Source organism: Euprymna scolopes, chromosome 22 (assembly GCF_053919585.1).
Source record: "Euprymna scolopes isolate OS-2025 chromosome 22, ASM5391958v1, whole genome shotgun sequence".
NCBI classification, from domain to species: domain Eukaryota; kingdom Metazoa; phylum Mollusca; class Cephalopoda; order Sepiida; family Sepiolidae; genus Euprymna; species Euprymna scolopes.
Genome location: NC_136503.1, coordinates 114,454,800 through 114,482,249, shown reverse-complemented (window position 1 = coordinate 114,482,249; position 27,450 = coordinate 114,454,800). Strand labels below are relative to the sequence as shown.

General features: G+C 33.3%; 1 protein-coding gene across 1 annotated transcript in view; it reads right to left on the bottom strand.

Annotated features, from left to right (window-relative positions):
- Positions 1-677: 677 nt before the first annotated feature.
- The window catches only part of LOC145243669 (uncharacterized), a 49,334-nt gene continuing 22,561 nt past the window's right edge, over positions 678-27,450 (bottom strand). The window contains exons 4-13 of the mRNA XM_080106716.1: positions 26,010-26,146; positions 22,989-23,037; positions 19,139-19,226; positions 17,725-17,807; positions 16,300-16,577; positions 12,327-12,929; positions 9,132-9,192; positions 7,795-7,900; positions 4,814-4,851; positions 678-849 (exon numbers count right to left, since the gene is read on the bottom strand). Of these exons, the coding sequence (XP_079962842.1) occupies positions 811-849; positions 4,814-4,851; positions 7,795-7,900; positions 9,132-9,192; positions 12,327-12,929; positions 16,300-16,577; positions 17,725-17,807; positions 19,139-19,226; positions 22,989-23,037; positions 26,010-26,146 (1,482 nt within the window). The 3' untranslated portion in view covers positions 678-810. The remainder of the gene's footprint in view (positions 850-4,813; positions 4,852-7,794; positions 7,901-9,131; positions 9,193-12,326; positions 12,930-16,299; positions 16,578-17,724; positions 17,808-19,138; positions 19,227-22,988; positions 23,038-26,009; positions 26,147-27,450) is intronic.

The window sequence follows — 27,450 nt, the reverse complement described above, 5'->3', positions numbered from 1 at the left end:
GGGAAAAATGTTTTGAAACTAATTTCAAAGTTTATATCGCTAAAAGAAAAACGATAACAACAAATCTTAAATTTAAAAGTGATAAAAAAGCGTGCATTCAAGTAGCGAGCCATTGTAGCTCATTAGTAGAACACCACACTGCGAATGCTGGTCTCATGAGTAATATTTAATAAAAAAAAAATAATAATTACAATGGCATGATATTAATTACTACAATGTACAAATATTTAAAAAAGAAAGATATTAGTTTAGTGGAATTTGTATGCCATTTTAATTTAAACAAAATAGGATGTATTAATTTTATTTTTATTGTGGACTATCATCTCAATAAATTCCAATTAAATAATATAAAATAGGATGTTTTATTAACATAGATGAAGAAATAAAAAGTAGACTAGATTTGAGGCCATTAAATTAAAATGACATTTAAATTTGAGTAAACTAATTTTATTTTTCTTGTCCATGAAGAAAGAAAAGGTAGACCATGGATTTGTGACTGATGAAACATTTGAAAAAATTGTTTTAATTAACTCTTATTTATTGTCATATTTCTGAAATGTTACTGACCCTGGATAGTTTCCTCTTTTTATATTATTTTTTTCATTTGTAATATTTAAATTTCTGTTTAAAATTTTTTTAGTATTTTTTCACTGTCAAAAAAAGATAAATACAAAGAGTTAAAAGTTAAATATTTATTGAATGAAGTGAACAAGTTTGTGTTGTATTAACAAGTCAAATAAATTTTAACATGGACTTTAAAATGGAAATAGTCAGACATATAATTTAAATTGTCAGTATTTTAATTTTAACTCACAAATCCCAAAAGTTCTTGTAAACAGAATTGGTGCTCTGAAAAACAACAACAAAAAAAGCAAATGGAATGAGTAAGAAATTATGTAAAGGAAGAGTAGGCTATAAAATCGAGTAATCTCATATTTTTTGCAGTGTAACCTTCATTTTATATGAAAATACAAGAACAAGGTGAATTGTCAACACACTACAATTTAATATCTGAAGGACGTTCAATAAGTAATGCCCCTAACTCGCTTCCAATGATTTATATCTCTATGAGTTATGTGGAAAATTATTGCTTTGAACTAATTGTGGTTTCTAATGTACAGATGTTTGAACTGAGTCAGAAGTAAAATGGAACTTGTTGAGTGTTGCATAGTGAACTGGGTTTTATATTTGAAAAGTCACATACCATAGGAGAATTTTGATCTGATGAAAGAAATATATGGTAAATGATTCCCCATCATATGACCTCATAAAATGCTGATATCATGAATTCAAACATGGCAAAAAATCTGTGGAAACAGCTCCAGGACTTGTTTCCTACTTCTGCTTCTGCCAATGATGAAAATCCTACTTCTGTTACTGATGAAGCATTTGTAACACTATCAAGTTGAGGCTGCTATTTTGGTAGATCAACCATCACCAAATAGTCCAAGAGGTCAAGATTAGGATTCGTGGAAACTGTTATTCATGACCGTTTGTATATGTATAAGGTGTCTATTGAATGAATTTCCAGGTTGATAACACCTTTCCACAAGTGAGAACTCATTGACTGCTTGAGGATAAATTTGAAGATGTGCCAAGATTTGTCAAAGTTTTTCAAAAGACTAATTACAAAGGATGAAACCTGGATCTATCACTATGATGCAGAAACCAAAGTCCTGTCAATGCAGTGGAAACACTTGAACTCATCACCTCAAAAAAAAAAAGGCAAGGTTGTTCTAGCAGTTATGCTCAGGCTCTTCTCAGACCAGGAAAGAGTAGTGATGACAGATTTCCTGGCAAAGAATACCACAATTACAGAAGCCTATAATGCTTCAATTTTTAGGAAATCAAGAGATGGGGCAAGATCAGCAAAGTTATCTTCCTTCTGCAAGACAATGCTTCAATTCACAACGAACATGTTACCAAATTAGAAACATGGACGTATGGCTATGAAATTCTCTCCCACTTCCCTGACCTTGAACCCTCTATTTTTCACCTCTTTCAAGCAATGGCGTTGCTTTTGAAAGGAAAGCATTTTCCAGATGGTACAACTTTGATTTCCAAAGTCTCGTCGTAGTAGGAGGATTAATCTACAAAAACAATATCCAGAGTTGCATTAAACGATGAGAGAAATGCACCATTCTGAGTACTTACCATCTAGATAAAGACTAATAACTCTGCCAGGTTTTGTTGCTATGAGAAGTTGACCAAGACCATTAATTATTGAATGCCTCTTGTGTATATATATATATATATATATAATTCATTAGAATACAAAATTTAAAACATAATTAATATTTTGTAATCATGTTCCAAAAATCAACAAATCTCTGTGTGCACACGTGTTTCAGATAATCTTTATTATCACTATCATCGAAAAGTAAGACTTTAATTTCTGATTTTATTCTTATTCTTCATCAATTCCAATTCAGATAATTTCCAGTGGAAATATTCGCACTCAATTCAAAAAATCCAAATGTCTGGATGGATGGATCTAATACATTGTTTGAGATAACATATTAATCATTGAGCTTAATTTTATTTAGAGATTCATATCTTATTTATCATGTAATTATGTTATATAATCTCCTCAAAATATGGCAATAGTTTGAGTTTTTTAACTGAAACTTTTTCATAAATATACATATAATTGATGCGCCCTCACATAATTGTTTTCCTTTATTGGAAAATATAAAGCTGGGTATAGGATTGACTTTGTGATATTTTTCTGCATTCTTTTTTTTTGTTGTTCAACTAAGGGCATGTGTAGTTTTGAGAATGGCAAAATATGTCATAAATAAACAAATCAATGTAGAAAAATATTAACTTTCAGAGTTAGGGGTCAAAAGTTTTGCTTGACTAATATGTAAGTTTAGTGGGTCAGCAGAGTGCAAAAGTATTAAGAAAATTCAAAACTAAGAGCGCAATATTTATATGTGTTACAGAAGATCAGACAACATTGGTACTGTCAGTTTCAAATTCAAACAAACAGAGACCTATAGCTGTTCCTTTATGTCAGACTCTCTTCAGCCTCTATTGATATTTATCTATCCAGAAAAAGGTGACTCCTACACTGATGTTTTTACAATATTTGAATCGTTAATCTTATTTCATTTTGTAATCTTTTTTAAGTACTTGTACAGTTTAATCAAGACATTAAAAAATGAAAATATTGAAAAAAAAAGTTTAAATTGTACGTATCCGTTATGGAATGAAGTTCTTCAAAAAAATTTCACTTAATTTCACCAAGTAGTTTTTTTGTTTTTTTTTTTCGCTGTAAAAAAAAAAAACAATTTGTTATGATACCGAGCAAAAGATTCGATTTTTAGGAAGAAAAGTTAGAATTAAAGATGGGAAGGGAGTGTCGGCGCTTTAAATTGAGTTATCTCACCGTGGTGTGTTAAAAAAATTGCAAGATGTCTATCTTCAATGCGCTGTCATAAAAACATGTTTTTCTGTTGTTAAAAAAAAAACTACTCTAACAAATTAAGTGAATTTTTTTTCCCGAGATCTTCAGTCCAAAATGAATACGTACAATTTAAACATTTTTTTGATATTTTCGTTTTTTAATGTCTTGATTAAACTGTACAAGTGCCCTTTTTTATTTTTGATACTGGACTTCTACTGGCAATGTTGCCAATATGTATATAGTGATTAAGTGTGAAAGAATTTTCTATTTTTTTTTAATCAGTGAATTTAATTAACATGTCCCCCCCCTCCCCAATAAAGAGAGGAGAATCAGATGTCATGCTACTTAAATTCACTCATCAAAGAATAAAAAAGAACAGTTTTTCTTACTTGACCACAATGTACATATTTGCAGAAATCAAAAATGAAAAATAGATTACAAAATACTGATGACTGTACATACAAACACACGAGTGTACATATAGTTTATTATTATTACTTATTTTATTTAAATACTATATGCTATTGTGTCCGCAATCCTTATACTCGGGTTTCATTTATCTGGCACTTTGAATTTGTTTATATTTCAGAAAGATTCATCACTCATGTTGGGAGTGAAGAGTTAAAAAAAACTGACTACCAGTGAATATTGTGGTGGTTCTCTTTTAAAAATATTTCTTTACAAGCTGCTTGATGTTTGAGAAAACATAGTTTTGTATTGATTTTTTTTTTTTTTTTTTTTTTTTTTTTTTTAGTAAGGGCAACAAAGAAATATTACATTGCTCTACAGAAATTGTATGGAGCACTATTTGTTAAAATGTTAAAAAAAAATACAAACTTATATGCTGTATTATTAATTCATCAAAATTCTATGGGGAATAAGAAATAGCTTTATGGTTCAGAATTAAAAAAAGAAATGATTGATAATTTGTATAAATTGGATTATTCAAACTAGAAATGCTGATATTCAGACTTGGATGTTATTCTTACGTTTCAGGTACATCTTATTGAACTTGAAGATTTTTCTGTCAAACTCGAGAATCTCTAAGGAATTTTAAACAAAACCCTTTATTCAATTCAATTTATTATTATTTATTCATTATTTATAATCCATAGAAGTAGCTTGCTCTTATTTTGTCAGCCATGACTCGGTAGAAGTCTTAAGTATTTCGTAACTGTATTCTTAGTGTCGCTTGCACTGAGGATCAAGCCTTCAACCTCCAGAAGACTGTCACTTAAAACTTATTACTTAGTACTTACATCTGTTACAAAAGATTCCCAGTTCTACAAGATGCACCTAAAGATGGTCAGAGATTATGTTGGCTGAAACACGCCATCTAAGCCTGAATTATCTAAATTGAGAAATAGTTTTTTTGCTTCTAGTGACAAATAAGTTTTCACTTACTGGGACATGCACGGATTTTGGCGGCTTCATTTCATTACCTGCAAAGAAAGAATAAGTTTTTAAAATAATTTACTGCAAAATGAAATGAATTACTGGCTATTGTTGGTCGAATGTTGAAAAGGCAAGCTGAAATTATAATATAATCATAATGATGCTAATAAATGAAACGTATTGAATTTTTATAAGTGTCTTTGTAGCTTATTTAAAAGATCAATTCATCTGTTACATTCCATTTAATATGACAGTACATCGTCTATTTAAATTATGGCAGCATGTTGTCTATTTAAATCATGATAGCACATTGTCCATTTAAATTATGACAACCTTTGTGAAAGAAATTATCTGATACTGCGCTTAAATGCACGTTTAGTACAACAGCACATGTGAAAGCAGGTTCCTTTTGACCGTCTCATCAAAACGGGCCAGTAAATGTGTCTTATCTGAATGAAAACAACATTCAAAACAAGATACACAAGGCCATTTTGCTTTTATCCCGTCCAAAATAATTGATTGGTGAGTGGTCAAAGAGAACTGTCTTGTCCAATCGAATAGTGCTATTTTAGAAGACAGGGGAGGTAATTTATTAACACAACAGACAAGAGGAGGTAAAACCAGACTGATGAACAGCGATTCGTTAGATCTTCAACAGGATGATTGAAAGGATCCAATCAATTAAAAACTAATCACGTTCAACTCTTCTATAGTCAGCCATCTCCTACCAATAGCATCAATCTTACAATTCCAACATGGCTTCATACCAAAGAGATCCTGTTTAAATAATCTTCTGAATATGGAGGAATGGCTCACTATAATCATGGAATCCAGCCAACATTGTCTTAAGACTCTTGACAGTGAATCACAGAGTTCTGCTTTATAAGCTCCAGGCTTATGGTTTTCAACCACAAATAGTGCGAAGGATCAAAGCGTTCCTAACTAGTCATACTTTGATAGAATAGCTAACTACATCTTTTACACCTCAAATTAAAAAAACTAAAGTTCAAATTAAAAAAACACAACTTCAAATTAAAAAACACAACTTCAAATTAAAAAAACTAAACTTCAAATTAAAATACACAACTTCAAATTAAAAAAATCCAAGTTCAAATTAAATTAAAATTTTATTACATGATAGATAAACCATTTATTCTCCAACAGGGAGGTCCTCTTCCCTGAGACATCTAGCGTGATGGCGTTGAACCCGATTACAGAATGCCTGAGACATGGCAGGAGTTACCACTTGGTAGGCTCGGTCGATGGCGGTCTCCACAAGACGAAGACGGTGCTCCACTTTTGTGATATCTTCCGGTTGTGGCACATGTATAACGCTCGGTAGATCCCTCTTGATGATGGCTTTGATGGCTGACCAGGCCATTTCGATGGGGTTGAGAGCCGGGCTGTATGGAGGCAAGCGAATAAACTCCACTTCTGCAAAAGCTGCCTGGTCGTGTAGTTGTTCCACTCGGGAATGGCACGGGGCGTTGTCAATTACCAAGGCTACCTGTCCGGCATCATATCCCATTGCGAAGACAGAATTGAGTAGTTCTGCAACCCATTGGTTGACATCCGGGTGCTTGTAGGCGCCACGCCTGCGGGTGAAGTTGATGAGTCCCTGTTGACTAATACCAGCAACCATGTGAATATTTGGACCTTTCGAGCCTGGAACATGTAGCACCACTCTCTGGCCCCTCGCGGATCGTCCAACGGTCCGAGTACAAAATAAGTTCACGTTTGACTCATCCAAATACACCACATGTTTACCAGCTCCCAATGCGGCCATAACCCTTTCTACATAGATACGACGTTTTACCTTATTCTCCGGAGTGTTGACATTCTCGGCTTGCTTGTGAACCCGTTTTACAGTGAAGAGTCTACCATCGAGATGGTTATTTATGGTAGTAATGCTGATTGGGGGGTTGATTCCATGCATCTCCGAAATCTTCAAGGCCAACTCCTTGAGAGTGATGGTAGGATCTTCTCCGATTATATCAAGCATGTTGTTGACCATGTCCGGATTCACTTTCCCATGTCGCCTTCCACCCCGCGGCTTATCCTCCACGTCTTGCCCCTTGGCCTGTTTATTCACCCAGGCGTACGCGGTGTTCCTATTTATCCCACAGTTCTCTGCGACAGTTGTCCAGTCCCTGCTATTTCGAGCGGCTTCCAGAATCCGACGCTTAGGAGAATTTCGATTGCGTTTGTACTGACCACATACTGTGCCTCTCTTGATTCCTCTACTTGATCGCACAACTACCGGAGATCCATTGTTATTTTCCATATTTTAAATTATTGTAATGTTAATTGTTAGAAACTTTTCTTTTTTTATTGTTGCGAGCAACTACAAGTAATAGTGGGTAATTTGCATAAGTGATGTTATGCAAATTACCTTACAAAGTTTGAGTATGAATAATTCTAACATAATGTCACGTGCTTTTAAATTGAACTTGGGTTTATTTAATTTGATGTTGTCTTTTTTTAATTTGAAGTTATGTTTTTTAATTTGAAGTTTAGTTTTTTTAATTTGAAGTTGTGCTTTTTTAATTTGAGGTGTAAAAGGTGTAGTGTTTCTAGTCTGCTTAAAGGTATCTCAAAAAACCCTCCAAACAATGACTATTTATCCAATAAATTGTAGATTTTATTAGGAATTAAAGTTTTAAAATTTAATGTTTTAGCAATTTTCAAAAAGTGTAAGTTAGATGAAACTAATGTTTGAGCCGGATTAATGCACATAAACATTAATGTTGTTTTTTTTTTGTTGTTTTTTTTTAAATTTTATTATTATTGAAAGTAACGGTACACCATTTTAAGTAACAATACACCATTTTAAGTAACGATACAGCATTTTAAGTAACGGTACACCATTTTAAGTAATGATACACCATTTTAAGTAACGGTACAACATTTTAAGTAAGGAAACAAAAAAATAAAACTAACAGCTAAGAATGCTGCTGACCCTCCTGCCCTACTACTCTGTTTTAACCTACCATAGTGTGTTCTTTTGGCTTTCTCTGGACACTTTGATTTGTTTGGTAGATGAATTTCTTTTACGGACACTCCGGGTGATGTACTCAGCAAGCTGAAGGCTGGTGACTGAAAAGAAATAATGGAAATTAGTTTGTGGAGATGCGGTCGAGTGATTACTGGGAGATAAATTGGTTGAACAAGCTGAAAAGAGACAAAACTTTTTTTAAGGAATTTTGGGCTGGCACTTGGCAGCTACTATCCCTATGTATACATATGTTCAAATACAAGTATATACTAATGGAAACAAAAAAACAACTTAAAAACAATGAAATATACAAAAGAAAATATTTATTGTTCGTGAATTTGTCTGGGTTTTCTTTGAAATAGTATTTATGAAAATGTGTATACAAAGTTTGAGTAGAATAATGCCTGTGTAAGTAGATAAGAAAGTCTCACATATTGAATAATGTGTTTGTGATGACACATATGTTAGCAAGGTGTTAATCAGATCCAGATGAAAAGGAAAGAGCAAGGCTATTTGGTGAGGTGTATCTGTCGAGGACAATCCAGTGGAAAAAAAGACATAGTCTGTGCATTCCTTTTTATAATGTGGATTATTGTGACTTTTACAATCATGAAAAGGGAGATAATTGCGGTCTGGTGCAATGAATAAGACACTCTTCTCGAGGTTGAAGATGCAAGCTTTATTGCAAGCGATACTAAGAATACAATTGCAAATTACTTAGGACTTCAGCTAACGTACAGTTGACAGATTGAGAACATATGATTTCTGTGATTAAATAAAGGGTTCCATTTGAAATTTTATACAGATTCATATGCTTGACAAAAAGATTCCTGAGTTCAACAAGATACACTTGAAGAAGGTTGACACATAACATTGTCTGAAATGTTGTGAGAATAACACTCAAGATGAGAATACTAATCTAAAGAATCTAAGATGAGAATAATGGTCTAAATGATATGAAATGCATTAAGTCTGAGAAGATTTTCTTTATGCTTCCAAAGAGAATATTGCAAAATCTTAATATAAATAGTTTTTAGAATCTTATGATGAAAGGGAAAATATGACTACAAATAGAGAATAAAATTAGAAGCACAGATGCGGTTAATTTATCAGATGCTCAGTGATAGATGACCTACATGTATTCCATACAGATTCCAAAGTTCAAGTTCAACAAGATACATCTGAAAAAGGTCAGAGGTTACATTGGCTGAAACATTGTTAAAATAACACTCAAAATGAGAATAGTAGTCAAAATAATACATATCGGAATATCGTTGATAAAAATTGATTGGTCCAAATTATGAAAGAATTTGTTTTATAAGAAACACTTACAACAAAGGGAGAAATAGTAATTTCGGAGTTCATCAGGTATCGTGATCTTCTCTTTAGTGTTCTGGGGAGAAAAAAAAAAAAAAAAAGCAATAGAATCAAATATTTATAAATATTTTAACACAAACCAACAATAAAATTACCCCATAAATGTTTTCAACTAAATGGATTTGAAAAATTGAAATATTCTTTCTTTCACTATACAGTTACTATTTTTCCCCTTTCTTCAATTAACGTGTTTTTCTTTTTTATATCAGATGTAGTTGTAGATTGGCTGTGATTGCATGAAATGATTTTATCCATGAAACTATCATCTATGGTGACTGCTAAATTCTTCACTGGAGACCTCCCTGCCAAAATGCTAACCATGAAATCATTGATAAAATAAAAGTCAGAATCCTTTCTGCAATTCAACCACATTTGGTTCAAAGATACTTTGACTGTTTTATTGCTATTCAGTGATAAACACATCTTGATACAACATACAAAATTGTTAATAATGTAAATCTAACACATTCTTTTCTTTGCATTAGCCTGGTTCAACCTGTCATGATGCCCTTCAGTTGAGAAATAGTCTGCGGATTGTTTTTATAGGCTTTATCTTTGAGATAACACTAGAGATAAAAATCTGGATCAGAGAGGAGGTTAAAATCTGGCAAGTGTGAAGTCGATTCAGGATCTAACCTGCTACTGATAAGATGATCATCAAAGTGTCCCCTCCCTGCATATCATTGAATGATGATAAAACAAAGACTGTGGGATATTCATAATTGAAACTTTGTGGACAATTCAAATAGTGTAGCAGTCACCATAACAAACTATTTTTTCTTATACAGCCATGCACAGGCCAGTCAGCTACTAGGCTGTGTTAATCCGATATGTCCTTTAAAGAACTAATTACCTAATTGTCAGGAACTAACCAGCAGTCAACAAAAGAGCTCAGACCAAAGTAGACAGATCTCTCTCTTCTCACTCTCTGTTCACTGAATCACACCCAGGCTGCGACTACTTCACTGGACAACCTGGGGACACCTTAAGTTTCTGCCTCCTGATATAAGAATATCCTAGAACTTTCTATTCCTCTTTCTTTCACCTCGGCCACAGTTCTTTTTTGAAATAAACCTTTTCATTGTTTTATTCTAAAAAGAGTTAATTATTCTGTGCTTTTGTGTTTCAAATAAATCTTTTATTAAGGGTTTTGTGCACTCTCGCATAAACCTGACCTAAAAGAGACTAGAATTTATTTGTACCAAATATGGTTGGAAAACAGAAAGGATTATGAATTTTATTAGCAGTTTCATTAGTGGCGTTTTTGAGGAGTCACTTTGTGCACCAAAAATACTATAAATTTAGTAAAATCCATGATGTGATAAAACTTTGAAAAATCTTTTAAGAAATAGAAGTAATGATTTTTATAAGAATAGATTCATTCTTTATCAAATTTGAACAATAATTTCTTGAAAAACTTATAATTCGAAAAGCTTGCAGAGTTGCGTCCCCTTTACCACTATTACCCCATTTTTCGCTATTATGGGTTGTTTTTTTCATGTCAAGATTTGTTTTCAATCGATTTATCATTGACTGCTGGCTTTTCGAACTTTAGTTTATCGATCGCTCCTTTGCCATAAAAGATCATATTTAAACTATTCTTCATCCTTGACATGGGAAGCTGTCTAGATCATAGATATTTTTTAATATCTGTTTTTGACAAAACATTTTTTTCATGGAACTATGTTTTACTTCTCATTTGCACTATTTCTAAATGTGGAATTTAAAAAGATTTTTCTTGTAAAAATATAATTTTTTTGGCGCTTCTACACTATCAGAACGAAATTTTGTAGTCGATAAATGGAGTTTTCAGATTAAAAAAAACATGGTTTCTACTGATTTTTTTTTGTCACTTCTAATAAATTACAATATTAGTTTCCAAATTATGCAGTCAAAATTACCTGAATATTACTGAATTATTAAAAAAAAAAAACTTTAGTCATGTTAGCAGGTGAAAAATTATGGTTATCTTGTTTTTATAAAATAAATCGAAATGGAAAATTACCTCCTTTTTGAACTCTCCTGTATCTTACATAAGCAAATACGATTGTTTTCTTCAAATTACATTTTCTTTAATAAATAATTTTCTACCTTATCGATTTTCGTAGTCTTTGGATATAATCTTAAAAATATGAAGAATACGTAGATACCATTGTTTTTATGTATCACAATTTTTGAAATTTCATTCTGATAGTGTAGAAACCATTTTTCTTTTTTTTCAAACTCTCACATTTAAACTTTTTTAAATAGTATTTAAAGCATTTTATTATTATATTACAGGATGTTTTGTGCTTTGATGAGAAAATATTGTGGTGCAAGTTCAGAATTTAGCCTCATTAAAAAACAAAAATACAGAAAAATCTTTATGATGTATATACCCGCCATGGAAGGAAATTGTCATATTCCAAAAATTATGTAAATTGATCAAGTAGGTTTCTTTATATATAGATAATTTTTTTTTAGAAATTTTAATAGTAAATCGTAGTCATTACAAGACTGATTTTAATGTTGATAGTTTGAATTAAGTTGTCTACCTTTATTTATTAAATATGGCAGATCAAGATATATAACGTTCTCACTTCCTCATAAAATTTGACTTTCTTAGTTAAAAAAAACTACTTGATCAATTCATGTAATTTTTAGAATATGATATTTTTGTTTTGTGCTGGGTACATACGTGATAAAGGTTTTTCTTTTATTTTGGTTTTTTAATTAGGTTAAACTTTGGACTGGCACCAATATTGTTTTTGAAAAATCTGGATTTAAAGGTGAATTGATTCTCAGTTGAACATACAAAAGAAAATAAACAAATTAGTATGTTGATGTTTTAATAATATTTTATAACATTTGGAAATGAATGGATCAACTGATGACAAAGAGGCTTTAGCAATGATTACTAAGATGTGGACCATAAAGTGTATAGGGTCGATGGTGTCACACACACCCAGAGTACAACTTGTCTGAGTTTGTGTTTTATTTTATGTTTTATACTTGTGAACCCGTGCAAGCTCCCTCGACAGTGCCAATGTGAGAGACAACGACACGGCCAGAATCAGAGCAGACGAAAGAAAAGAAATCCATGTGGTATCACAAATTTGTGATGCTTCTTTATTAATAACATTTATTATAATTCCATAAATTTCTTCTTACCTGTATTTCTTTCCTGACTCATAAGGGCTGTAATATTTTCCGCCTGCAAATGGGGTACTGATTACGGCTGGCATGTTGGATTCTTTGAGACCCATCTTGTTTCGCTGCGTTTCAAAAGGCATAATTGATTTCTCCTGTGCATCATTTTCTTCTAAGAAAGAGTAACAATACTGTACGTTATCGGTGCGCATATTTTCATTTTGTACATGACTTCTGTTTATACCACAATGAAGCAGGTGGTTGTGGTTGTTGGAATGCAGTTTTTTCAATTCTTTCTCAAATTCCAGCATCCTTGTTTTCATCTCGTTATTGTTATGCGATATTTTCATAAATACTTCCTTAAATGACTGCTTGTAGCTATTGTTCAGATCGCAGAACGCATTCTTCAAATCAAGTCGAAGTGTTTCATTCCAGAGATTTATGCTCCTTTCAATTTCCTGCTTCTGTTCTTTGTAAAGATCAATAAACTCTGTATGAAGATGATTATAGAATTCTCCAGAACAACTTTTTAGAATTTCCTGGATTTTCATCAATAATTTCATGTTTGTATCTGAATTGATTTCTTTAGTTTCTTCGATTATGTCTTGTGAAGATGAAGATAACCTAAACAATAAGAAAAATACATAATAATAAGAAGAAAAAGAGGAGGAAGAAGAAGCAGAAGAATAAGAAGATGTATCTTTTACAGTCGAGAACAAGCAGGTTTCAGATCAGGGGTTATTCCACCATCGACCATATCCAGGTTGTCAGTCAACTGCAAGAGAAAACCAATGAATACAAGATTCCACTGTGCTTTGCCTTTGTGGATTACGAAAAGGCTTTTAACTCTATAGAGTTTGATCCACTGTTCACTGTCCTTGAGAACCAAGGAGTTGACTCTACATACATTATCTTGCTGAAAGACCTGTATAGTGGGGCTACCTCTACTTTAAAGCTCCATCGTGACAGCAACAAGATCAAGAGGAGAGCAAGACAAGGTGATAAAATCTCACCAAAACTCTTCACAGCCTGTCACCAGGATCCGATAATCAGTCGGATTAAGTTGGAGGGTAGGGGAGTCAACATCGATAGCGAACACCTGTCATATTTCATCTTCGCTGATGATATAGTACTGATGGCACACTCTCCTCAGGAACTAAATGACATTTTAAACAACATCCAATCTAAAAGCAAACCGGTTGGCCTCAACATGCATCTTGGGAAGATCAAGGTGATGTTAAACTAACAGGCTGCCAAGTTGCTAATAATTGTTGATGGAAAGACCATTGAGGAAGCTGAAAGCTACATCTAATTGAAAAAGAAAATTACGAAAGATGGAGATCTCCTTCCTGACATAAAGAGAAGGGTAGTATTGGGATGGGTAGCTTTTGGGAAAGTGGAGAATATCATGAGAAGCCGAAAAGCAAATATGTCAATCAAAGGGAAGATCTTCAATGAATATATACTACCTGTGATGATCTACGGTAGTGAAGCATGGGCCCTAACAACTCGGCAAAGTGAAATCTTGGCAGTGGCACAAAAGAAGATGGAGAGGACAACATTAGGTATCACTCTACAAGACAGAAAGACAAACATCTATATCCACCAGCATCAATACTGCCATCAAAACATCCAAATACAGATGGGCAGGGCATGTAGCCAGACCACATGACAACAGATGGTCCATCAGGACAACGGAATGGATAACTCATGAACATAAGAGACTAAAGGGAAGACCAAGAACGAGGTGGAGGGATGATGCGATACAACACATGGTTACCACATGGCAGCCGATAGCTCGGGACAGAGATAGATGGCTAGAGTCCAGGGAGGGGTTCCTCAATGATTGATAAAACCCTTATTGATATTGATTTTTTACAAACAAAGCCCAGGATAACACATCTCTATTCCAAGTTGAAATGTCAAAAACGCCAAAAGGTGATGGCTACTTCATTCAGCCAATCAGGACTCAACTTTCTTCCTCTTTGTTGGACTGCTATTGTAGCAAGATTCCAGGCGATACCAGATGGTCTTGCTTTTCAAATAGAGGAAGAGAAGGTAGGAGATGGGGTGTGATATTTGATCAAGGAAAAAAAAGAAAAATGTCCCTGGGACTTTATCAGGAAGGTAGGAGGATAGTAGATAATAATTGTTCTTTAAGCGGTTTTAATTTCAATTTTGTACTTATGTAGCGATAAGAAGAGGCAAAAATTTCCATAAGAAATAAAATATTCCAATGGAAAAAAAAAAAAAATATGATAATGAGATTCTTGAGTTTGGCAGAAAAACAATACAGGATCGTTTTCTGGTTGAGTTTAGAAAGAACAATTCAAATATTATGGAAGCAATGACTTGGGTTCAAAATGTCTGCTTTGGGGTCTGGGAGATGTTGTCTTTTGGGTCCACCTGTTGTATTTAACTACCAGGCCACCAAGCCAGTGATAAGTTAGTTGGACAGATAAATAAATAAAGTTGAACAGATAAATAAATAAAATTTTGTGACCATATCTCTCTAGGGAGAGATATGGTCACGAAAGAGAAGGAAGATGTTCACAAGAAAAGAGAAAATGAAAACAATAAGGGGATAGAGAAAGAAGTTCATGAGAGAAGAAAAAGAATATAAGATAATGGGATAGAGAAAAAAAAAGAGGTTCAGAGGAAAAAAAAAGAAAGGTAATCTTCAAAATGCCAGAGGGAGGGGGAGGAGGCCAGTTAATAAAAACGATTGGCTTTTTAGAATTAGGGTCTTTTTTACTGGCTGGCATCGATACGTCCACATCGACAATGTTGTCACATGGACTTAGGGTCATGCACATTTTGCATGTCCTGAGCAGCAGAGAGATATTTTCCAGTGACCGGTGAGAGTCTGGTCATGCTTGAGGGGTCCACCACTAGACAAGTAAGAATGTAGCCCTGCTAGGTTGCATCTATGGACCTGCAAGCCGGGAGCGATGAACATGGCTAAAAGTACATCACAAGTATGCTCCCGTGAACCAGGATAGCGACGGATGCGGCCCGGCCCCCGGAAAAGAGAGGGCGTTAAGATATGGCCCACTGTTCTCAATACTGTCATGCCAAAATGACCCAAAAAATAAATTTTCGAAATTGCTTGCAATGCAGATGTGTGCATTTTGAGCATATCATTCAATAATGCTTAAACTAAGCCTGTTTGATATTCCTATCATAAAGTAAATTTTATTTGTAAGAAATATGGATGCATAGTAGAAAGGATTATTAACGGTTCAATAATACCCATTCTTTTAAGATCATCCTTTATTAACTCTCTTAGTGTGGCTGTGGCCAAACTCTAATAGCAGATGATACTACATGCAAAACTGGTTTTATGTGCAATATATGAGACAACAGTACAAGTATACACAATAAATTCATCAGTTGACTAATATGTGCTTGAGAAAATTACAATTTTCCATGAGCAGATGTTCAATCTCATTATAAATTCAAGATGGCCACCATCATAATATGCAAATTAGTCATATTTTACAATTTATTTTTATATACTATAAATTTTATATATATATTTTGGGCATATAATGAAGAATTAAGCTTACAGAATCATTTTATAAATAGGTGTAAAAGTCATTTTTCTAAAAAAAATATTCAGCACAAGGAGGACTAATTGTCTTTTTTTTTTTTCAATCTGTTCAACTTAATTATTCTGGATGAATTTAATATAGAAGAATAAAATATATTCATATCATTTAGATTCTTCGGATTACTGTTCTCATCTTGAGTGTCATTTTCACGTTTTGGTTGATGTAACCTCAAACCATCTTTAGGTTTATCTTGTCAAATATGTGAATATTTCTGTCCAATGTGGGAATCTGCACTGAATTTTGAATGGAATCCTTTATTTAATTCATGGGTGTAGCAGGCAAAAGAATCCAAATAATACAAATGATCAATTTTCATTTAAAAAATTCAGAAACAATAAAATTTATTACAAAACAAAAAAAAACAAAAAAGCAAATCCAACCTTTTCTCCAAATCTTTGAATATTTTTTGCACAAATGATTTAAGAGAATTAAATTCTTTCTTTTGGTTTTCCAAATTTTTCAAATCGGAATCAAAATTTCTGGCTGGAAGAGTCCTTTGTTTGACAATGGACGATGAAAATTTCTGAAAGCTGTCGCTCAAGTATAACTTTTGGTCAGAAAATCTTTCAGCTATAATCTCTGCGACCTTCGATTCAAGACAAGATTGAGCTTGCAATGATTTGACTTGTTGATCAAGCACTTGAATCTGATGCTCTTTCTGTAGGCAAAGAAGAATTAGACAAAAAATAAACACAAGGAAATGAATTAAAGCAAAAGATTTTTTTAAAAGATGAATGTCACGAGAGAAATGCTACATATTACTTGGCAGTAGTAATCTATTAGATCATCGAAGTTAAGCAACATTGCACCTGATCAATATTAAAATGGGTGACCATTCGAGAATTCCAGGTATTGTATGTGATCTCCACTTATCTTGGCATTGTTTCCAGTGCCCTGGACTTCTCCATTGCCACTAGACTCATGCAGTACCAATTCAGGAGAGGTGTGGTTGGAGATTGCGCAACCCTTGCCTTGGAAAGAAAATGTCAATTCATTCCTCAAGGAATCTTTTATCATATAAAGAAGAGTTATCTGTGTGTATGTGTGTGTGTATGTCCAGCTAGAAAGGAATGGGTTGGATGGAGGAGAAAGAGGGAATTAAAGAGGGGAAGAGAAAAAGATAGAGAGACAGAAAATGTTAGAGGTTTTAATAGAAATATATTACACTTTTGCCCTGGGTAATACCAGATAAATCTACTTGTATATAATTAATATTATTTGCTTATCTATATAAAAGAGCTTTTATTCAATTCCTTTTTTATATTTGTAACTTACAAATAGCATCATTTCACTTCACCAACATTCAGTATATTACATTTGTATTCATGCATCGGACATAATAAGAATTGAACTTGATTAACTCACTCGCTATCCAGGTTTATCATGTATATTATCTTTGAGAAGTTCCGCATTGTCTGGCTGTCTTGATGCTAAGTTTCCAGTAATCACGATTGTGGAGATTAACTTTGTCCATTTGCTACTGTTTACAGTCTTGCCTAATAATTTCTTTTCATGTCTTCCTAGGGAGCACAACTTTTTTTTGATAACCAATCTTATTCTTGAGCAGCTCTTAGGCCTTGATAAACAGTGACTTCCCCACCTTGTAAAAAAAAAAAAGTCCTAGATCTCTGCTTCTTTTAACATGCCCAAACCAGTGAATACACTTTGTCCTTATTAGGACATCATGTTTTGAGATAGCTAATTTCTCAAGTAGAGAACTAGTTCTAAAATTGGTATTAGTAATCAATATACACACCCTTCCTTTGAATGTTGAGTAAATATTTTTATCCAAGCCAGAAACTCACCTTAGAAATTTCTTGTTTGTGTTGATCATTAATTTCAATGGCTGACAACAATTTTTCACATTGTTTTTGGAATTCACATCCAACTTTATCAAAAAAAAAAAAAAAGAAAAGAAAAGAAAAATAATTTCTGTCAAATTAAAATTAAATACAAATAAGTTAATAAATGGTGTGTTAATAACCAAGTTAACGTGAGGAATAATAATAAAAATTTTGGCTTATTAATGAAAATGATTTCCAAAGAGACTTGACCAGAGAAAAGTTTGGAAGTGAATTTTTAAAAGCCATCCAATACATGCGAACATGTAAAACAAGTATTAAACCAAATATGATAATGGTCATGGATTAATATTTTCAATTTAGTAATTCAATAGTTTTAAAACAATTTCACATTTGTAGTGGATTTACAATGAACAATGCTGTCTGACCTCCTGGATAAAATTGTGTCTGAGATGGGTATATTTGATGACAAAACACTCTAGACATGAGGGACAAAAAAATATGCACACATATCTAAGACACTTAAAACCTCCAGTCTGTAATGGAATGGGGACATAAATGGATGTTAACATTTAATGCTACTAAAATTAAGCTTGATTCCTTTAACAATTACAAGAAACCGCCTCAATCACTGCTAACCATGATTCTGAGAGCTAATCCTCCAACCTCCTCGGCTTAGCATTCAGTCAACATAAATTGGAACAAATATATTGAGGATATTGCTGAGGCTGCTGCAAAGAAAGTTAGTTACCTCTACCATGCTACAAATTTACTGACACCTAAACCATCATTCACCAAAGTATGGAGTACAGTTGCTACATCTGGGCTAGTGCATCTCACTAGTTTCTTCCTCTTAGATAAAGTCCAAAAAAGAGTATCTAATCTAATAGGTCCCACACTATCAACCAAACTCAAACTCCTGTCGCATCACCATGATGTTGCATCCCTGTGCCTGTTTTTACAAGTACTTTAATGGAATGTGCTTTGATGATCGCACCTGTACCTTCTGATGTATATACCCCTGAATAACCCATCCAGCAGCAAAATCCCACCCCTTCATTGTAGAAGTCCTAGATATTGTGAAGTCTTTAACTTTAACAATTTTTTCCTCGGATAGCTAGACTTTGGAATTCCCTTCCAATTTCCTGCTTCCCTGATTGTACTAACATGCAGAAGTTTACATGTAATGTGAACGAATATCTCATACATTTCCTCCCATAGTCCCTTGTAAATATGGTCCCAAATAGTAGTCCCTTATATCCAATTAACAATATGCCTTGTTTGGGGTGAAAAAAAAAAGACTTATGAGAATAGACTACAATGAGAATAAAATTAAAGTTAATAATAAAATTAGAAATAATGAAGTGTAGAACACACAAAACAAAAAAAAATGGAGGATAAAAGAAAACAATCTTACATCTTTCACTCATTTCTTCTACAGTGCCATCATTTTTGGAAAGTGACTCGCTGATGCTCCTGAAGATTTGCTGCAAACTTTCTTTTACCTGAGAAAAAAGAAATATTAATAATTAGTTGTATGATGGATGCGTAATCTGAGTTTTAAAGACAAGCTTAGTTCTGATGACCCCAGAGGAAGATCAAATCTGAACAGTATGGCAAGACGTGTAAAGAATGAATGAGAGTTCTTAGGTTAATAAATGTGGAAAAGTTGAAGTAGAAGGTTCAGTTTAAAGAGGAACGTCTAGGAAAACCTAGGAGGAAATGATAAAAATTGACCTCACGAAAAGAGGGATAAATAAAAACCTGGACAGAAATAGGTTAGGTTGTAAATCAATTTCTTAAAGCTGTCAGACCTATGCTAGAATGTAAAACAGATGTTAAACCAAATATAATAATTGGGTACATCTTTTGTGCTGGCTTTCTGTTCTATCTCTGGCTTTACTGTATTGTCTCAATGTGTCAAGAATGTTGAAATTCTGATCTTTTTATATTTGGCAACTGGACCAAAGAGTAAATTCACTTTTTGGTGCAAAAACTGATTTCAGGCCCAAAAAATGATTTCGGCATGCAAACATAATCATAAGCACATAATATTGTTATTTCTACTTTTTCGTCAAATTCTTGCTGGGAGTCTCTGATTAGATAAAAATGTAATTGCTTTTTTAGAGTTTGTTTTTTGGGGCGTGGCTTGTATTGTTGCTCATGCCATTGATCAATAAATAAACAGGATTGGAATGCATCAATCATACAGGTAGATGCACTTTTGATGAGTTGTACTGCACCTGAGCACTGTACGCAATCATTTCATTCCATAATAATATATGAACTGTCTAATCGTGTTTTACAAGTATGAGTCAACATTTTTTGTCCAGAATTACCTCTGTATTAAAAATAAAAAATACAGAAAAAGCTGTATGATTTATGTACCTGCAACAAAACGAAAATATCATATTCCAAAAATCACATAAATTTATTATTAATAAATATTTTTATAAAGAAAATCGTTTTAAGTGATTAATGAGAATTTGTAGACATCTATAAATATAAAAGCGAAAATGTATGTATGTGTGTTCGCTTTTTCTGTATGTCTACAAAAGGCTTTTTTCAGAGAAGCAGTCGATCAGTTCATAACTTTTTAAAACTTTTTATATCACACATAAATCGTAATATCTCACAGTTAACAACGAAGCTCGCCTGTCTCTTTAATTTGCTTGATTTCGGGAAGATAAATATTCAACATTTGTCGCTGGCCGCATGTGGGTTAGTCTTTTCCTATAACATCTTGGGAAAATAAAAATCCCGCAGTCAAACTTGACCTCATTAACTCATTAAAACGGGCACCTGCCAAATCCAAGTAATTAAATAAATCCAAACGTGTTTCCGTTAGCATCTCGCGGTGGGGCAATGGTTAACGTCGCACGTTTGTTTTTCACACTTTAATTTACAACTTTGCCTCAACGGTTCGGGTTCGATCCTCATACTTACTTTTTTTTTTTTTTAACCCCCCACCCCCGGAGTTTCCACACACACCTCCAAACACCCGGGCAACGCCGGGTACCCCTCGCTAGTCTATATATATATAAAAGCGAAAATGTATGTTCGCTTTTTGTGTATGTCCAAGAAAGGCTTTTTTCAGAGAAGTGGTCAGTTGGTACACAACTTTTTAAAACTTTTTATATCACATGTAAATCACAATATCTCACAGTTAACAACGGAGCTCACCTGTCTATTTAATTCGCTTAACTTCAGGAAGATAAATATTCAACAGTTTTCGCTCGTCGCATGTAGGTTAGGCCTTTTCCTATAATGCTTCCCCCTACCCCCAACGTCGGGCAGGGGGGAGAATTCCCGCACTAAATGAAATGCTACCCCGCAGTCAAAAGTTGACCTCATTAAGTCATTAAAACGTGCATCTGCTAATCCAAGTAATTAAATAAATTCAAACGTGTTTCCGTGAGCATCTCGTGGTGGGGCAATGGTTAACGTCGCACGTTTTTTTTCACACTTTAATTTACAACTTTGCCTCAACGGTTCGGGTTCGATCCTCATACTTACCTACCAAAACATTTTTTTTTATTTTAAACCCCCCTCCCTCGGAGTTTTCACACACACCTCCAAACACCCGGGCAACGCCAGGTACCCCTTGCTAGTTACAACATAAATCTCATGTTTGAATTATCGGGTTATCGCCTTTTATTTTTTATTAGATTGTTTTCAAAATGGCAGACCAGATGGCATCTCTTTGGTTACTTATAAAATTTGATTTTCTTATTTAAAAATAAAACTACTCGATCAATTTATGTGATTTTTGAAATATGATATTTGCGTTTTATCACAGATACGTACATCATACAGATTTTTCTTTATTTTTGTTTTTTAATATCGGAGGAAATTCTGGACAAGAACCGATCTAACATTTTAGAAAATCGATTTTTACAAAAATTCTGCAATTCACTGATGAATTTCAAATTTAAATTTTAAATGCAAAATTAAAATTAAATCCAAATCTAGCAATTCGGACAGTTTCCAAGTTCAACAATATTTTTAGGATCAGTATTTTGTTGGGAACATCATTCATCACTGAGTTCAAATTGCTGAACAGATGAGTATATTTTCTACTTGTATAAATCGCTTGATTCATACTTGAATTGCTCTGCTATAATTATTAAAAAACATTCTCATATCGTGACATTCCACAATTGGAGATGCTGTCCTTTTGTACATAAAAAACTGAATCCTTTCAAAATAATTCAACTTTTCATCCGATCAAATTATGGTATTCCAACAGTCTTTTGGTTTATCTAAATACTTATGTAGAGTGGTTGGTGTGATGAGATGCTGGAGATTGGAGGTGGCCATTTTGGAGATAGTGTCTGTATTCATCTGATTGAGTTGGCTTGAAATGAATGAAAGAAAGGGTTACCCAAATTCTATATAAATAATACTAACATCTTCTCTACAATTAAATCAACTTTATTTAACAGTTTCTTTAACAAAACAACACAAGAATGTAAGGTAACTTGGTATGACAGGCAGGATTTAGTTTTAAAAAGGGAATTGAGTTCCAGGGTTCCGTTTCATCCTGCCAACGCATGACAAGGGATGAGAAAATGTTTTTAGCGTGAAATCTCCACATTGCTTGTTTAGGAATTGTTTGTATTTTAGTTCCAAACTAAGGCAGAAGTGAGGGAAAAAAATGAGCATGCATAGAAGTGTTTGAATTACCCAATGTATTTCTATGCCAGTCTTAACATGCTTGTTTTAAGCAACTGGGCCACAAACTAATCACTATGCGAGAGATTATGTATGAATACAAAAGAAAGTAGATTTCAGTCATGTAGCAGGTACACTTGTGAGGCATTCACAGCAAGAACTCAACTGACTACCACCACTACAAAGAACTTTCCTTTCTTCCTCTGTGTTATTATATATATATATATATATATATATATATATATATATATATATATATATCCAGTGGCATTAATCTTAGGCAGCTTGAACCAGCTTCTTTCAAAGGAGGAAGTGTCTAAGGAATGTTAGGGAAGATGACAACATTATGTTTTTGCAGTTCTTGCATAAAAGTGTTGACATCCTCTTACATACAGCACCTGGTATTCTCAACTGGTCAACCATCTGGTACTGACCAGGGTCAGCACTGCTTAACTTTGGCGATCTAATGAGAACTGGTGGGTCGTGATCATACCATGTGTGCCTAACATCAGTTGAACTGTAATATAAAATTTGTACTGTTTACTAAACAATATTGTAAAACTTAATGATAAATGTAAACTTCAGATACTGACCTCACTTGATGAATCTTTTACTGCCGTCACAACCGCCGTTATCAATGTTCTGTTAAGAAAATTGTTAAAGATATTAAACAAAAAATATTTCATGAACTGGATGGTCATTCTTGACTTGTTTTAAATGCATGAGCTACAAAATGTTCATTGAGGAAAATCACATTTATTTTTACTCTAATGATCAATGTTAACAACATTGTTTTTTAGGGAAATCACTCCAGACAAGGCATGAAGCCACTTGATGTAAGGAGTTAAAATAATAAATAAAAAAATACTACTATCAAAAACTGGATAGATACCGATCCAGAAAACAGCAATTCTTCCCCTTTTGTCATAAACACCACTCATGGAATGTGAGAACTAAAGGACAAAATAAGGGAAGCAAGCATTATGAGCAACCCAAAAGCAAACCAATGGTCCACTTTCTACTTTCCTAAATGTAAGCAGAAAGGAAAAAATACAAATATCAAGAGTTTTTTTTCTTATCATGAAAGTTGCTTCAAACAAGGCATGAAGCCACTTGGTATAAGGAACTAATCATAATAAAAAGGTAAAATCGCTTTAAAACAAAGCATGTTTTAAAGAAAGCTTACCACCAGTGTTTAATACCCTGGAATTCAAACAGGCTAACCAAAAAGTAAGCACTTCAATAAAGAAGGAATGCTGGATGACAAAAAGTTTACCTCTAAGCTGGTTAAATGACTGACCAGAAACCGTTTTTATCGTGACAATATTATCAGAATATAATGTTGAAAAATTTTCATATTATTTGAATTATTTGGACTAATGTTCTCATCTTGAGTGTTATTTGCACACCATTTTAGTCAATATAAGTGCAAACATTCTTCAGGTGTATCTTGTCAAACTTTGGAATATTTCTGTCAAGCTCGAGAATCTGCATGGAAATTCGAACGGAACGCTTTATTTGATACACAGAGGCAGCATGCTCTTGTGCCATCCGCCATGACTGGGTAGAAGTCCTAAGTAATTTGTAATTGTATTTTTAATGTTGCCTGTAATGAGGATTGAATCTTCAACCGCCAAAAAAGTGTAACTTACAACTGTTCAACAGAATACACTTCAAGAAGATTGGCGATTACATGTGAATAACATTCAAGATGAGAAGAGTAGTCAAAATAATCCAAATTATCAATTCTCATCTAAACAATTCAGAAACATAACATCGAAACTTCTTTCTTTTATTTTTGAATAAGAAGCAATAAGAGCAAAACACCATTTTCTTATGTTGTTCAATAGTGATGAAAAGTTGAAAAAATTTTTCACTTCACCACAGGCTAGTCAAAATGAAAGCCTTTCAATAACCAAATAGAGAAGGAATGGGTTACAAGTGCTGGCTGACAAAAAGTAAACTGGTCAAGTAACTAACCAGCAACCATTGTTTTTCGTTGAAAAAATATTTTTAAATCCTTGAATAAGCAACAAGAGCAGGGATATGGCAATGGTTAAGTGGCTAATGATGCGGACGGACTGGCAACCTGGATGTATCAAAAATAAAGAAAAATCTGTATTATGTACATAGTCATGACAAAACGAAAATATCATATTTCAAAAATCACGATCCAGTAGTTTCATTTTGAAATAATTGATCTAATAGTTTCATTTTGAAATAATTGATCTAATAGTTTTATTTTGAAATAATTGATCTAATATTTTTATTGTGAAATAATTGATTCAATAGTTTTATTTTGAAATAATTAATTCAATAGTTTTATTTTGAAATAATTGATTTAATATTTTTATTGTGAAATAATTGATTCAATAGTTTTATTTTGAAATAATTGATTCAATAGTTTTATTTTGAAATAATTGATTCAATTGTTTTATTTTTAAATAATTGATCTAATAGTTTTATTTTGAAATAATTGATTTAATAGCTTTATTCTGGAATAATTGATCTAATAGTTTTATTTTGAAATAATTGATCTAATAGCTTTATTTTTAAGTACGGAAATTAAATTTTATGAATAACTAAGGAGTGACTGTCTTGCCTGTCATTGTGAAAAAATTTAAAAGAAAACAGAAAGATAATTCAACGTAATTCAAACTTGCAAGATTTTTGTTGATGCCTATGAATTTCCAGTAATTGCTTCATAAAATAAATCTACTTGATCAATTTACATGATTTTTTGGAATATGATGTTTTTGTTTTGTCATTGGTACATACATAATATAGATTTTTCTTTATTTTTGCTTTTTAATATGGAGAAACTTTGGATAAGAACCAAGAATTCTAACTAGAAAGATATTGGAGAAACAAATGCCAGCAATAATCATCTGATTCATATAAAATGAATGAATGATACTCAACAACAGCAGGGAGGTGACAGTGGTTCATGCATGCTGATAACCTGAGTGTGCTAAATTCAAACCCAGTTCGTTTCACAGAAACACTTTCACTTAGGGACGTTGGCAACCTTCTTGTGGTTTCTCCTGTAAATACCCAGTATTATACTAGAAAGAATTCTTAATAGAAAGATATTGGGGGAAACGAATGCCAACAAATTATCATGACTGATGATGCTGCTGCTGCTCCTCCTCCTTCTAAATAACAACAACAATAGTAGCAGCAGTAGCAAGAGCGAAATACTGTTTTTTATGTTGTTTAATAGTAATATACGGTATAATTATGGTGACACACTGATGCTCGTTAGATCACTAAAGTTAAGCAAAGTTGAACCTGGACAGTACAAGATGGGTTGCCATTGTAAGAGAGCATTGACAATTCTAGTAGCTCCTGCATCCCACCAGGATCAGCTGTCTCAACCCTGTCCTGCCGTTGGATCAGGCTGGTTTGGACAAGAGAGTGAAACTGGCTCTGCGCAAACCAGCTTTACTTCAAACTCCCAGTATGAGTCATCCATCATCACTAAGATCATCAGAGGGTCTTTGTCATTGTCATGGACAAACCGTAACAGTAATGGAAGGTTGAAAAAAAATTTTTTTAATTCTTAAATAAGTAGCAAAAGCAACATATTTTTACAAAGCAAATTACAAACGAACCTGTCATCGTTTTCTTTGGGTTTTATCTTTCGATAATCCATATTTTGTTTAGAGGAACTTTTGTTGTATAAGTCTTGCTGGCTTGCAGGTTTGTACAGTGGGGGCTCATTCACATATTTTCGATACATCCTGGTACTCTGAAAAAGTGGATGTGTCATATAGATGCGAACCACAACCCAAAATAGGAAGAGAAAATGGATTGAAGTATCAACAGAATCTGGTCTTTTATTAGACAGCATAAACGAAAGTAGGACACAAAATAACGAACGATGTCAGGCAATGCTATGAACAGATTAATAATGGACAATGCAATAAGTTTTAAAATATTTAACATCCAGGAAATTTATTTCAATCAACAATTAATAGTGAAAAAACAAAAATGCAAATATTAATTTGTACGTCATATAGAAATGAGAAAAACACGTGAGAAACCTTGCAGGATGACATCATAATAAACATGGTATTGGTTTGGATGATGGCTCAGTAGATGCTTTGGAATGTGCCCAATTTTGGGGAGTTGCCAGTTTTGGGGGATACCTGCTATGGTGAATCGTGACCTTTTTGGGGGGTTACATTTCAGAGTTTTGCTTTGGCAAAGTATTTTTGGAATAAGTCGGTTTAGACAAATATTTTCACTGAAAAAGGTTTACAGGGTTTATAATCAAATGTGAGAAAGATGGGAGACATGTTATATGATAAAACAAAATAAAATAAAGAAATAGTTCAGAGGCATACATTCACAAAAGAGATATTTTATATGTGTTTAAGAATAGAAGATTACAACAATAGAAGGAATAGAATGTTCGTGAATTTTTTAGGGAAAATTTTTTAGTTGAGACATTAAAGAGGTCAGAGTTTGATAATTAAAGACAATGCGTTACATGAGCCTAAAATTATAATCAAAACTTCTCCATTCAACTCTAGAAATTATATTTGCTTAAAAGTTGTTAAAAGTCAGTGTTCATTGTCTTTTTTATATTAAAAGGTTGAAGAAGGGTTAAAAATTGTGTGCCTATTGCAATGGATTCTTTCTCTCCTCATCAGTCAGGGCCAACAGGCTCATTGGGCTCTGCAGTGAAACGTGTTATCAGTCAAGGATCAAGAACAGAAGAGAGCAAAATGCTTTGGTTAAATTCTTTGATCTACTTAAGAGATGGCATCTGATTGGGAAAGTCAAAGGGAAGTTTTTTGCCTGCACCAGTCAGCCTTGAGATATTTAAACTAGTAAGCCGTGAAGTGTTTCTGCTGCTACAGATGTGCTGGAACATCCAAATGGTCTCTCGGGACTCATTCCAACAAGTGGCTATCATGTATCCAATGTGTCATATTAAACTATTTCCATTTTTCATATTTCTTAATACTAGGACTTATACTTAAGTCTTTGAAGCATGCAATCAAGAAATTGACTGAGGGAATCATGAGACATTCGCACATAAGTGCT